General features: G+C 36.2%; 1 protein-coding gene across 1 annotated transcript in view; it reads left to right on the top strand.

The window, feature by feature from the left end:
• DPP10 (dipeptidyl peptidase like 10) overlaps positions 1 to 12,303 on the top strand; it is a 537,944-nt gene that overhangs the window by 362,298 nt on the left and 163,343 nt on the right. The window contains exons 6-7 of the mRNA XM_058664194.1: positions 5,873 to 5,925; positions 6,014 to 6,095. Of these exons, the coding sequence (XP_058520177.1) occupies positions 5,873 to 5,925; positions 6,014 to 6,095 (135 nt within the window). The remainder of the gene's footprint in view (positions 1 to 5,872; positions 5,926 to 6,013; positions 6,096 to 12,303) is intronic.

Raw genomic sequence — 12,303 nt, 5'->3', positions numbered from 1 at the left:
CCTTATTTTTATGGCTCAGTAACATTCAATGAAGCATGTATACTATATTTTAATTATCCAGTAATCAGTTGATGGATATTTCAGTTGATTTCCTATATTGGCTATTGTGGATTGAGCTGCTATAACATGGAATTGCAGATACCTGTTCTCATATGCTGATTTAATTTCTTTGGAGTAAATTCCTAGGAGTGGGTTCCATGGTAGATGTATTTTCAGACTACATATTGTCCTCAACAAAGGTTGTGCAAGATTAGATTGTTAATGACAGTGGACTAGAAAACCCTTTTGCTCACATCCAGAAAGCAATTATTTTAATTTCTGATTTTATTTCCCTATAGCTGTTGATTTTCCTTTCTGTTGGCATGCAATAAATATCTCTTTCCATATTTTTGCTTTCAGTCTGTATGTATCTTTGTAGGTGAGTTGTGTTTCTTGTAGGCAACAAATAGAGGGGTCTTGATTTCTTAATAGATTCAACTAGTCTATATATTTTATAATTCAATTCACATTCAAAAATATTATTGATTAGTAGCAACCTGGTTTTACCAGTTTTCTATAAATATTCATATTATTTGCTTTGGGTTTTCTTTGTACTTACATTAGAGCAGTTTCTGCCTTCACATTCTTTCATGATAACTGTCCCTCTGTTTCTGTATGTAGTATATCATACATAACCTTACCTTGTAAGGCTGGATGAATGGTGAAAAATTCTTTCAATTTCTGTTTTTTTTTTTTTCAAAATCTATTTCACCCTCATTTGTAAATTAGAGTTTTGCTGGCTATGTAATTCTAAGCTGCCTTTTTTTTCTTGAAGGACTTTGACTGTGTCTCTCCACTCTCTCCTAGCCATAGAGTTTCTGATTAGAAATTATCTGATAATCCAATTGGGGTCCTCTGTATCTGTCTTTTATCTTGTGCACAGTTTAGTTGTTTCCTTTATACTTTCCTGTTGAAATTTGGCTGTAATGTGTTACAGTCAGTATTTTTTTGTAATCATGTATTTTAGGAGTTCTGTTTTTCTATCTGTATTTGCATGTCCCATTTTCCTACGAACTAGGAAATTTTCTTTATTATCTCACTAGATAGACCCCCCCAATCCAGTCTGTGTTTTAATACCTTCAGAAATTCCTAAGACACTATGTTTGTTCATTTGCTGTTATCCCATAAATGTCAGACACTATTTTCAGAGTCTGTTTTCAACAACTTCTCCTCTCCCTCTCCCCCCTTCTCTTCCTCCCCCTCCCTCTTTTTTTTCTTCCTTTTTTTTTTCTTCTTTTGTCTAGCTGAAAATGTTTCAGTTTTCCAAGGATTTGCCTTTTAGGGGACATTTAGCATGTCTGTTATCATTTCCTTTCAGTAATGCTTGTGTATTAGGATCATCAGAGATTACTTGGGATTTCATATGTGAAAGTTTGCCTCGTTAATGACGTTTAGGTCCTGGGGGTTTGCAATGATTCCGGGACATGTTATACACTGTCTAAGCCAAAATTGAGCCAGGTGATACTGTAGATTATTACAGCAGTTATTCTGTAGACAGATGTTCTTTACAACAGCACTTTTGTGTCCTGTGGTCTGCATTTTGTACACTTCTATGTTTATTTATTTTTGCTGTTCAGATCATGTCCCACCTCTGAATTCTACTCCCAAGCACGCTGACTTATCAGTCTTGGGTTCTGTAGTCAAGAAGGTTATCATGAACTTGAGCTGATAAGTTTCATTCAAAGATGAGCTACAATGTTATTAGTCATGAGATTTATGCCAATGAATCGGGAATGTATATTAGTTAAACAAGAGCATATGTGGAATGAGATTAAATATTAAATATTGATGATAGATGAAAATATGATCCAGAGTTTCACAAGAACTGAACTCCATATTGCTTCTAGAATCTGTGTTTCCCAACTTTCTATTTTAGTGCTTGTTATGACATTTTAAATTGTAAAAGCTACAGATAATGAGAGTTAGATTCTTCATTACATGTTTTTAACTCTAGCAATCATTTATTTTCTAGAAGTTCCAGTGTAATGTAAAGATGTTAGCTGTTAGATTAAACTGTATGCAAATGATGCTTTCTGAATCTACCAATCACAAATGGTACCATGTAACTGAAGCTCAGTTACCTCAAAGCCAGCTTCGTTCAGTTTTCCCAAACAGTCTTTGCTGTTAATAGTCAGACTCTGTGATCAGTAGTAGAGCATCCTTTGCAGAGGTGGGGTGAACACACACTATTTGACAGTAAAGTGCTAAAATGTGTTTGGCCTCAAGAGCCTCCTATTATCCTTAGTTGATTATTAGGATGTGGCAGCCAATGTTTACTGGAAAGAGAAATGCTTTTCCTGCCATACATGACTTAATCTCATCATTCATTATGAAACCAAATCTATTTAGCTAACATTTTAAAAAATGAAGAATGTTAAAAAGATAGAAACACCACCCAAGAAAGAGGGGGTTGAGGACAGAATGGGGGAGAAAGACTGAGAACGACCCTTCCTAAAAATATTTCCAAAATTCTAATCAATAACCAATGAGAAAGAAGTAAAAGACATCTTATAATACTGATCAACATCCCTCCTCCTTCAACTCAATGCTCTTTGTATTCTGATGTGAGAAAATATATTTAAATTATGGGAAGCAGCATTTGTGATCTGGGAATACATAACATGCACACATACAGTTACATTAATTACAGGATAGTGATTTTAGAATAGAACTAAGCTGTGAGCGAAAGGCCAGGTTCTAATTATCTTTAGATAGCTGACTCTGTATGCATATGGATTAGCTCAAAATTATAAATTTAAGATTTCAACTTGCTACGAATTTGCAGGCAAGTCAGGGTTGATTTCTTTGTTTTGGCCTTCCACCTGACCTATAACACAGCCTTAGCAGTGAAAACCAGAAAGCACATTTATAGATCACCTTTTATATTCACATTACCTGGAGGGCATCTTAGTCCACAGAGAAGAATCAGCAACCTGTGTAGCAAATTATGTAGAAGAAAACCAGCATCCAACAGCTCCACACAGTTATGCCTCAGAGGTTGTTTTTGGAAACTGCTTTTCTAAAACAACAATGTGTGGCCTGGATGAAAGACCAGAAATGAGGACAGTGTGTTAGCTAATTAGCAGGTACTATGAATAGTCTCCTCTTACTCAATATTTAATTGACAAATGTATCTGTTTTGAAAACCAAGAGCCTCTTTGGCTCTTTAGCAACAAAACATTCTGAGACAGAAATACATGCTGACAGTGGCAATCGTATTTCTCATCTTTTCTTCCCCTAGAGTGGAAAGTTAAAATTTTAGGATTTGAGTCAAATACAGAATTTTATAGAATAATATGTGAATAGTAAAATAGACAATGGGAAAATTATATTTGACCCCATGACTATAAAAATATCTGGTTTATAATATTCCAAGACAGACAGAAGAATTAAACTTCATTAGAAAACAACGCTGGGGCCCGGCACAACGGCTCAATGTCTGCAACCTCACTTCCTAAGTGCCAGGATACCATATGAGTGCCGGTTCATATCCTAGCTGTTCCATTTCCCATCCAGCTGCCTCCTTGTGGCCTGGGAAAGTGGTATAAGATGGTCCAAAGGCCATCTGCACCCATATGGGAGACCCAGAGCAGACTCCTGGCTCCTGGCTCCTGGCTTCAGATGAGCTAAGCTCTGGCCGTTGTGGACCCTTGGCAAGTGAAACAGTGGTTGAGGATCTTGCTCTCTCTCTTGCTTCTCTCTGTAAATCTGCCTCCCCAATAAAGACAGAGTAAAAAGAAAAAAAAAAAAAACAGTACTGTAATATATGGGACAGAAGTTTGAAACCTCAAAGCATTAAAATTATTTGTATGATAAATGGCCCTTGGTGCTTGATTGAGACACTGCAGTTAGACTTCAGAGCTTTGATAGCATTATAGTTGTGTAATGTACTTCCGCTCTACAAATAAAGAAAAATCTTATGGCTGCATACTGAAAAATTAAAATATTATTGGAGTCTGCATAAGTCCAGGAAATAATTTTTTTCTTAGTGCACCACCCAGGTATACAGCTAGTTACCAATAGCTTAGAGAAAAATGTTTCACTTCTATCACAAACTCATTATCTCTTTCCTCATTGTTTACGATTTAGCTTTTTTCCCCTGTCTTTTCATTGTCCCCAAATTTATTATAAGTAAAAGCCAAAATATAAACTTCTTTACATGAATCTTGTTGATTCTATGTTGGAGATTTATTTTTGCCTTATCACAGGTGTTGTAATTCTTGAAATATTTACCTTTAAAGAGAAAGAGGGTTATTGTGGGAACTTAGGACTTGATTCTATGGATGATCGTTCTTTCTTTGTCTTTCTCTGTGCTCCAAACATTTAAAATATTTTTTAAATTTAAAATGAAATAAAGTTATTGAAGATTTATTTTATGATTATTGGAAAGGCAGATTTAGAGAGAGAAGGAGAAACTGAAAGATCTTCCATCCACTGGTTCACTCCGCAAGTGGCTGCAATGGCCAGAGCAGAGCTGATGTGAAGCCAGGAGCCTCCTCCTGGTCTCCCTCATGGGTGCAGGTTCCCGAGGCTTTGGGCCATCCTGCACTGCTTATGTAGGTCACAAGCAGGGACCTGGATGGGAAGTGGAACAACCAGGATGTGAACCAGTGCCCATATGGGATCCTGGGGCTCGGAGGGGGAGATTAGCCAGTTGAGCTCTTGCTGTGCCCAAAACAAAATTCTTAAGGATAGAATTTTTTAAAAAGCTCTTAAAGATCACTTAATTTAATTTAATTATTTATCTATATTTTTTAAAATGTGCTCTAGATAAAGAGAAAAAGAAAAAGAACTCTCACTGCTAATATAATCCCCGGATATACACAATTGCTACCCTGGCCACCAGGCCAGTGTTGAGCTGAGGAAATCCAGATTTCCCAGGTAAACGGAAAGGATCCAACTACCTGAGCCATTTCTTTCTGCCTTCCTGGATCTTTATGGGCAAGACGCTCATGCCATGGAGACCAAACCCATGAGCAAAACTCAGACAATTTGACCTAGCACAGTTGCTATGATCATTTATAATCCATTTTGTTTTCACCAAAATACACTTGTGAAATTTTCCTTATGATATTCATTGCTCAATAAACATGAACTACACGTTGCATGTCACATGACACCGCCGTGTAATATGCACAATGAAAAGGTAAAACATAACTGCCTGAAGACATTCTACGCAGAAAAGGGGTCAGACAGACAATATTTACAAAATTTACAGGGTGAGAAATACCGTGCACATCACTGATCAACTGTGCTGCGCAGAGGACAAAGTTCCGTGGAGCGGATTGGTCTGAGCTCAATGCAGGCAGAGTAGCATAAGCAGTGGAGAATCCCTCTTTTCCCTTCAGAGTTAAGCTAGGATGTGCCAGGAAGGTAGATTGGTTAGGACATATAAATGAATAATTCATCCAGTTTGATTCAAGTATAGACGAAAGAAAATGAGGGAGTGAATGAAAGGTGCATGAAAATTATGTAGAAAGTAAAACACCAAAGGACTTGCCGTAACATGGAGTGTTCTGGGGTTTATTTTCATAGGTAATTTTAATCAAGAAAATAGTGTGAGCATAATTATATTAGAGATAAGGCAGATAGAATAAAGGATGAAATCGATGTTATGAAGAAGAATGGATAAATGCCAAAATTTGAGTATTTCACATGTTGCTTTTTCCCTAACAACAATCGCTGAATTTCCTGTACATATATACCTATAGACATGCCTGTACACCTAGGTTAATATGAAGCTCATGTTTTATCAAATATATGTGTGTATTACATTAGAACTTTTATTACCATTGATATTTGACCACTCTTCTTTTGTTCAAAACTTTTTCAGATATTTCATTATTCGTACACTGCTTCATACGTGATTTACAACATACACACTAGGTAAGTTCTTTGATTTCCTGGATTTTGTGAGAAATCATTGGTGAATATCTAAATCTTCTCATGTAAAAACTGTTTGGGTTTTTTCAAGGGAAGTTTGGGAGTTAAACCCCCCAGAAGTGGAGGATTCCGTCTTGCAGTACGCAGCCTGGGGCGTGCAGGGGCAGCAGCTGGTAAGCACAGGTGCATGCGCCACATACTGTTAGTTATGCTTCTCTGGAAGATGTTCATGGAGCTTGTAACCTTGTGAAAGTTGGTGTTCCGCTAGGCTCCTTCACGTCTTTCACCCGGTGTTCTGTTAATACAGCAAATGATGCTAGTATTATAATATCAGTTAATTAAAACAAAGACACATCTTTTTATAGTGTTTGTGATTGAAATGCTAACTATCAGTGAGATCAGAAAAATCAGAGGACACTACAGCCAAGTCCAGTGCAATGTCCATTACGTGCTATTTTTAATTTTCAAACAGAAGCTCAAAAGAGCTAAATGCACTGTTTGGGGGAAAAAAAGGTTAAATCAAAATTTGTAATACTCTCTTAGGAGAAAAATGTTTGTCACTTATATGCTGAAACTACCACAGAAGTCAAAAAGAAAGTCATTGATATCTAAGAGAAGTTAACATCTTCTATACTTGTAGCCATCATTAACATTTTTTTTAGAGAAACGCTGCTTGTACTGGTATTGCTTGTTCCTAAGGCAGATGTATATTCAAAAATAATCAGTTTGAATTAGATGAGTTGTGAATTGTTCATTGTTTCTACACCTGCTAACGGCAGAGTTCCATGTCTTTATCAACTTCCAAATTTTCCAGTGTAAAAAAAAAATATTTCTTTGAGAAAGACACAGGCATAAACAGGTATTCAGACAACTGCGGCCGGGCCATGGCAAGAGTTGGGAATTAGAAAACAATGTGAGCCTGGTGTGTGTAGCAGAAACTCAGTTCTTAAACTGTCCCTGCTGTCTGAGGATTTTATACTGGCCAGTAGTTGGAGTAAAGAACAGAGCATAAAAAACAAGTAGTCTATTGTGGCATGTGGCCTTAGCTGGTTGAGTAAAATACCTGATTGCTTCTCAGCATTTAAACTTGTGCCCTATGGTTATTGGTATAAACTAAGTACTTCTTTTGACATTATGGACATTTGATGCTACTCTGAGCTAGGGTTAATTTTTCATAGCTGTTTGCTACGTTTGTTTGCCTCACATGGGAGATACCTTTAAATATGGTTCACTCATTCCCTTTTTTAATGTATGAGAAGGAGTTCCTATTTGCTCTGGTTCTCAATTACTCAGCCTGTCTTCCAACAGGTATGTAATACTGTCTGTTTTCCTTTTCTACAGACAGAATTTAACTATATTTAGATGGATCACTCAAATGTATGCTTTGAACTTCTTATTATTTAAAACCTTATAGATAAATCATACATTTTATTGAAATCATACTCTTTTTGAATGTTTCAAGTGGGCCGCCTATGACTAAAGTCTTGAACCATTAGAAATAACTTTTTGGGTATAAGGTTACAATGCTATGTGTTTTCGTGTATGTTTCATATGACCAACAATCATCACATCACCTTTTCTAAGGAACTTCATCCTTAAACTACTCATCTGCAGTGTCACCTTTCATGTGTGTAGGAGGGCTTTTCTGGATACTTTTTGGCTGATTTGCCTTTGCGTGTGCTAAGGCAACAGAGCATGAATTAAAATGCTTACTAACAGATCATGCAGCTTCCCATGCTCTCCATTTCCAAATTATTTTGGCGGTTCTTGTCTTGTTCCTCTTTCATATAGATGTCAAAACTTTAGGTGTTTACTTTGGGAATTTGAGTGGCATGATTTTAAACCTGTTTCCAATGATGCTGAATCTTTATGCTGGTAATCATTTTAAATGTCTTTTGTAATTTGAGAGTCCTATCATGTCTCGACAAATTTTATAAATTTGTATCTAAAGATCTGCACCTTGTAATTATGGTTGCTCTTTTGAATACTCTATTTCTTAGAGTTTTCAAAACTTGGTTTGTCACTAGTGAGTAAAAATGCTCTCAAATTATTTTTATGGTTGTATCTATCCATATAGCCTTAGAGAAGTTTCATTTACTAATACCTTCCTCATTTCAACTTTTGTACTTTCAATTTTTATATACGTATGCACTGGTTAACCTAAGAATATATCTAGACATGGTAAAAGTGGTGTTTTTGGTGAGATGGTGGAAAATGATAATGCTAGGATTCCAGGATTAAGCTCCACATATGTTTTTAGTTAATTTTGATCGTTTATTCAATTCTAAAAATATTCAGTTTTCCTATTTATACCAGAAATTTATATTAACATCCATTATCCTTTTCATGGAATTTATGCTGTTTCTTCTTCATTATTAATATAATTTGTGAATATTCATTTTTTCCTGATCATTTTGGTAAATATTTGTAAGTTTTATAATCATCTTCTCAATGCAGAAAGTCTCAGCTTATTTTATTCTTTAATTTATAATGTCACTGTTTTCTTCATCTTTTCTGATACAAAGACAAAGACATAAAAAATATAATAGAATTTTCTCTGAATTGATCCTGATCATCAGCCAATAAGTTTGATAAGAAGCAGTAAATAGGATTTTATTTAGTGCTTTTAAATTTCCATTGTGTATTCTTCAAAATTGTTTTGAAGTCTGTTTTAAAATTTGTTTTAAAAAGTAAGATTGCTTAAAAGTAACAGAGTTCAGAAAAAGAAAGATTTATTATATTAACTTTAAAATTGTTTGGACTTAATGTTTGGCTTAGCAAAGACTTTTATAAATATTTTGTATACATACAGTTCTACATGTGCCTATTAAATCAATCTTAATCACATTTCAAGAGTCTGTTTCCTTACTAGTTTTGACAATGCGATTGATTTTCTTTACAATTCTGTCAGTTTTGCATTATAAATTTTGAGCCATGTTTTCAGTAATGAGTTTTAAGAGGATAATTTTTCTTAGTGTTTTTAAGTTCCTTGATCAATGTCTTTATCCTGTTTCTATGTAGTAATTATGAGAGACAAACACTCTAACCTTGCAGTATCTTTGAAAGACTGTGGATTTCTCTGCACGTGCAAAAATTAAATTGCTCTTTGGCAGTATAGACATTTTAATGATATTGATTTTACCTATCCAGGAGCATGGGATGTTACTCCATCTTTCTAGATCTTGTTCAATTTCTTTTTTAAGTAGTTTGTAGTTTTCCTCAAATAGGTCTCCAACATTTTTGGTTAGGTTAATTCCCAGATACTTCATGCTTTCCTTTGTTACTTTGAATGGTATCTTGCTGGTTAGATCTTTTTCCAACTTGGGGCTGTTAGCATACACTATGGCTGTTGATTTTTGTTCATTAATTTTGTACCCTGCCACTCTACCGAACTCTCGTATAAGTTCTAGTAGTCTCTGTGTTGAGCCTTTTGGCTCTTCCATATAAAGAATCATGTCATCTGCATATAGTGAAAGCTTGACTTCTTCATTTCCCATTTGGATTCCTTTGATTTCTTTTTCTTGTCTTATGGCCTCAGCGAGTACCTCTAGAACTATGTTGAATAGCAGCGGAGAAAGCGGACATCCCTGTCTTGTTCCAGATCTCAGTGGGAAGGGTTCCAGTTTTTCTCCATTCAGTATGATGCTGGCATTGGGTTTTGCATATATTGCTTTGATTATGTTGTGGATTTTTCCATCTATGCCTACCTTGGTTAGGGTCTTTAGCAGGAAGTTCTGCTGGATTTTGTCGAAAGCTTTTTCTGCATCTATTGATACTATCATGTGATTCTTGTTTTTCAGTTTTTGGATGTGGTGTATCACATTTATGGATTTCCGAATGTTGAACCATCCCTGCATTCCAGGGATGAATCCTACTTGATCTGGATGAATGATCTGTCTGATGTGTTTTTGAATTCTGTTGGCTAGGATTTTGTTGAGAATCTTAGCATCAATGTTCATCAAAGAGATAGGTCTGTAGTTTTCCTTCTCTGTAGGATCTCTGCCCGGTTTTGGGATTAAGGTAATGTTGGCTTCATAGAATGAGTTTGGAAGGGTTGCTTCCTTTTCTATAGTTTTGAAGAGTTTGTAGAGGATTGGGGTTAGTTCTGTTCGGAATGTTTTGTAGAATTCTGGAGTGAAGCCATCTGGGCCTGGGCTTTTCTTTGTTGGGAGGTCTTTAATCACTGATTCAATCTCTGCTTCAGTTATGGGTTTGTTCAGGTTGATTGTTGCCTCTGGGCTAAGTTTTGGCAGGTTGTGTGAGTCTAAGAACTTTTCCATTTCTTGGTGGTCTTCTGATTTGTTGGAGTACAGTGCTTTGTAGTAATTTCTGATTATGTTCTTAATGGTTGTAATGTCTGTTGTTATGTTGCCTTTTTCATCTTTGATGCTGTTAATTCTTGCTTTCTCTTGTATACATTCAACGCAATCCCAATCAAATTGCCCAAAACATTCTTCACAGATCTGGAAACAATGATTCAAAGGTTCATCTGGAAACACAAAAAACCACGAATAGCTAGAACCATTCTCAAGAACAGGAAGTTAGCAGGGGGAATCACAGTCCCAGACCTCTGGACATACTATAGGGCAGTGGTTATCAAAACAGCCTGGTACTGGCAAAAAAATAGAGAAGAAGATCAATGGAGCAGAATAGAAACACCAGATGGGAACCCACACAAATACAGCCAAATAATCTTTGACAAAAAGACAAACGACAACCCAGGCAAATGGGAAGGTCTGTTCAATAAATGCTGTTGGGACAACTGGTTGATAGCCTGCAGAAACAAAAAGATAGACCCACATCTCTCACCATATACTAAGATCAAATCCAAATGGATGAAAGATTTAAACCTACATCCAGAAACCTTCAAACTTTTGGAAGAAAATGTTGGAAACACACTGGAACACTTAGGGGTAGGCCCTCACTTCCTAAAAAAGACTCCAAATGCAGTAGAAATCAAGACCAAAATAAACAAGTGGGACCTCATCAAACTAAGAAGCTTCTGTACAGCTAGAGAAACAATCAACAAAGTAAAAAGGCAACCCACAGAATGGGAGAAGATCTTCGCACACGACTTAGGTGATAGAGGGCTGATCTCCAGAATATACAAAGAGCTACAAAACAACCAAAATGTCAAAACAAACAAGCCACTCAAGAAATGGGCACGGGAAATGGGCAAACACTTCACAAAGGAACAAACCCAAATGGCAAATAAACATATGAAAAAATGCTCAAGTTCCCTGGCAATAAGGGAAATCCAAATTAAAACATCAATGAGGTACCACCTAACGCCAGTAAGACTGGCCCACATGAATAAAAGCACCAACAACACTTGTTGGCGAGGTTGCGGGGAAAAGGGAACCCTACTCCACTGCTGGTGGGGCTGCAGGCTGGTACAGCCTCTATGGAAATCAGTATGGAGAACATTCAAACAACTCAAATACAACATACCGTATGACCCAGCAATAGCACTCCTAGGAATATATCCAGAACAACTGTTTTATGAGAAACCAACATGCACTCCTATGTTCATAGCAGCACAATCAGTAATTGCAAAAACATGGAAGCAGCCAAAATGCCCATCAACAGAGGATTGGATAAGAAAGCTATGGTTCATCTACTCCATGGAATATTACTCAGCTATTAAAAAAAACAAAATGCAGTTCTTTGTGGCCAAATGGGCCAAACTGGAAACCATAATGCTAAGGGAAATGAGCCAATCCCAAAAGGTTAAATACCACATGTTTGCCTTAATTTGATATGATGTTATGTATAACAAGTTATGTTATGAATGTTATATGTTGTGTATAAACTAAAATTGAAATGTCAATGAGGTGGTCACAGAAGGTGGATAAGAAATCGCATTTACTTTTACCATATTGGTTACTCATTACTATGTCAATTAATTCCATAATGATGTAAATTTTTGCTGATGGTATGTTGGAGCTTTTAATTGATCGGGATGATACTCTGCTGGCTCTGTCTTCAGACCAGAGAGCGTATACCTAAGAAGCCGTTGAACTTGACTGGACAATAAGATGCTGGACTCTATGTTTGGTATATGCTTGCAATGGGGGAATCTCAACTGAACTTGAACTGTGGTTATGCAACAAGGTGGAGGAATCCACCCTGGTGGGAGGGTTTGGGGAGGGGTGGGGAGAATCCCAGTACTTATGAAACTGTGTCACATAATACAATGTAATTAATGAATTTAAAATAAAATAAAAAAAAAAAGATGATATGATGTTATATAAAACACGTTATGTTATGTATGTTATGTTACATGTTGTGTATAAACTAAAATTGAAATGTCAAAAAAAAAAAAATTAAATTGCTCATTAACAATGGCTGTATGAACTAAAGAAAGTTTTTTTTTTCCTT

Source organism: Ochotona princeps, chromosome 5 (genome assembly GCF_030435755.1).
Source record: "Ochotona princeps isolate mOchPri1 chromosome 5, mOchPri1.hap1, whole genome shotgun sequence".
Taxonomy (NCBI): Eukaryota; Metazoa; Chordata; class Mammalia; order Lagomorpha; family Ochotonidae; genus Ochotona; species Ochotona princeps.
Note: the sequence above shows the minus strand (reverse complement) of the source record. Positions and strands in the feature narration are given on the sequence as shown.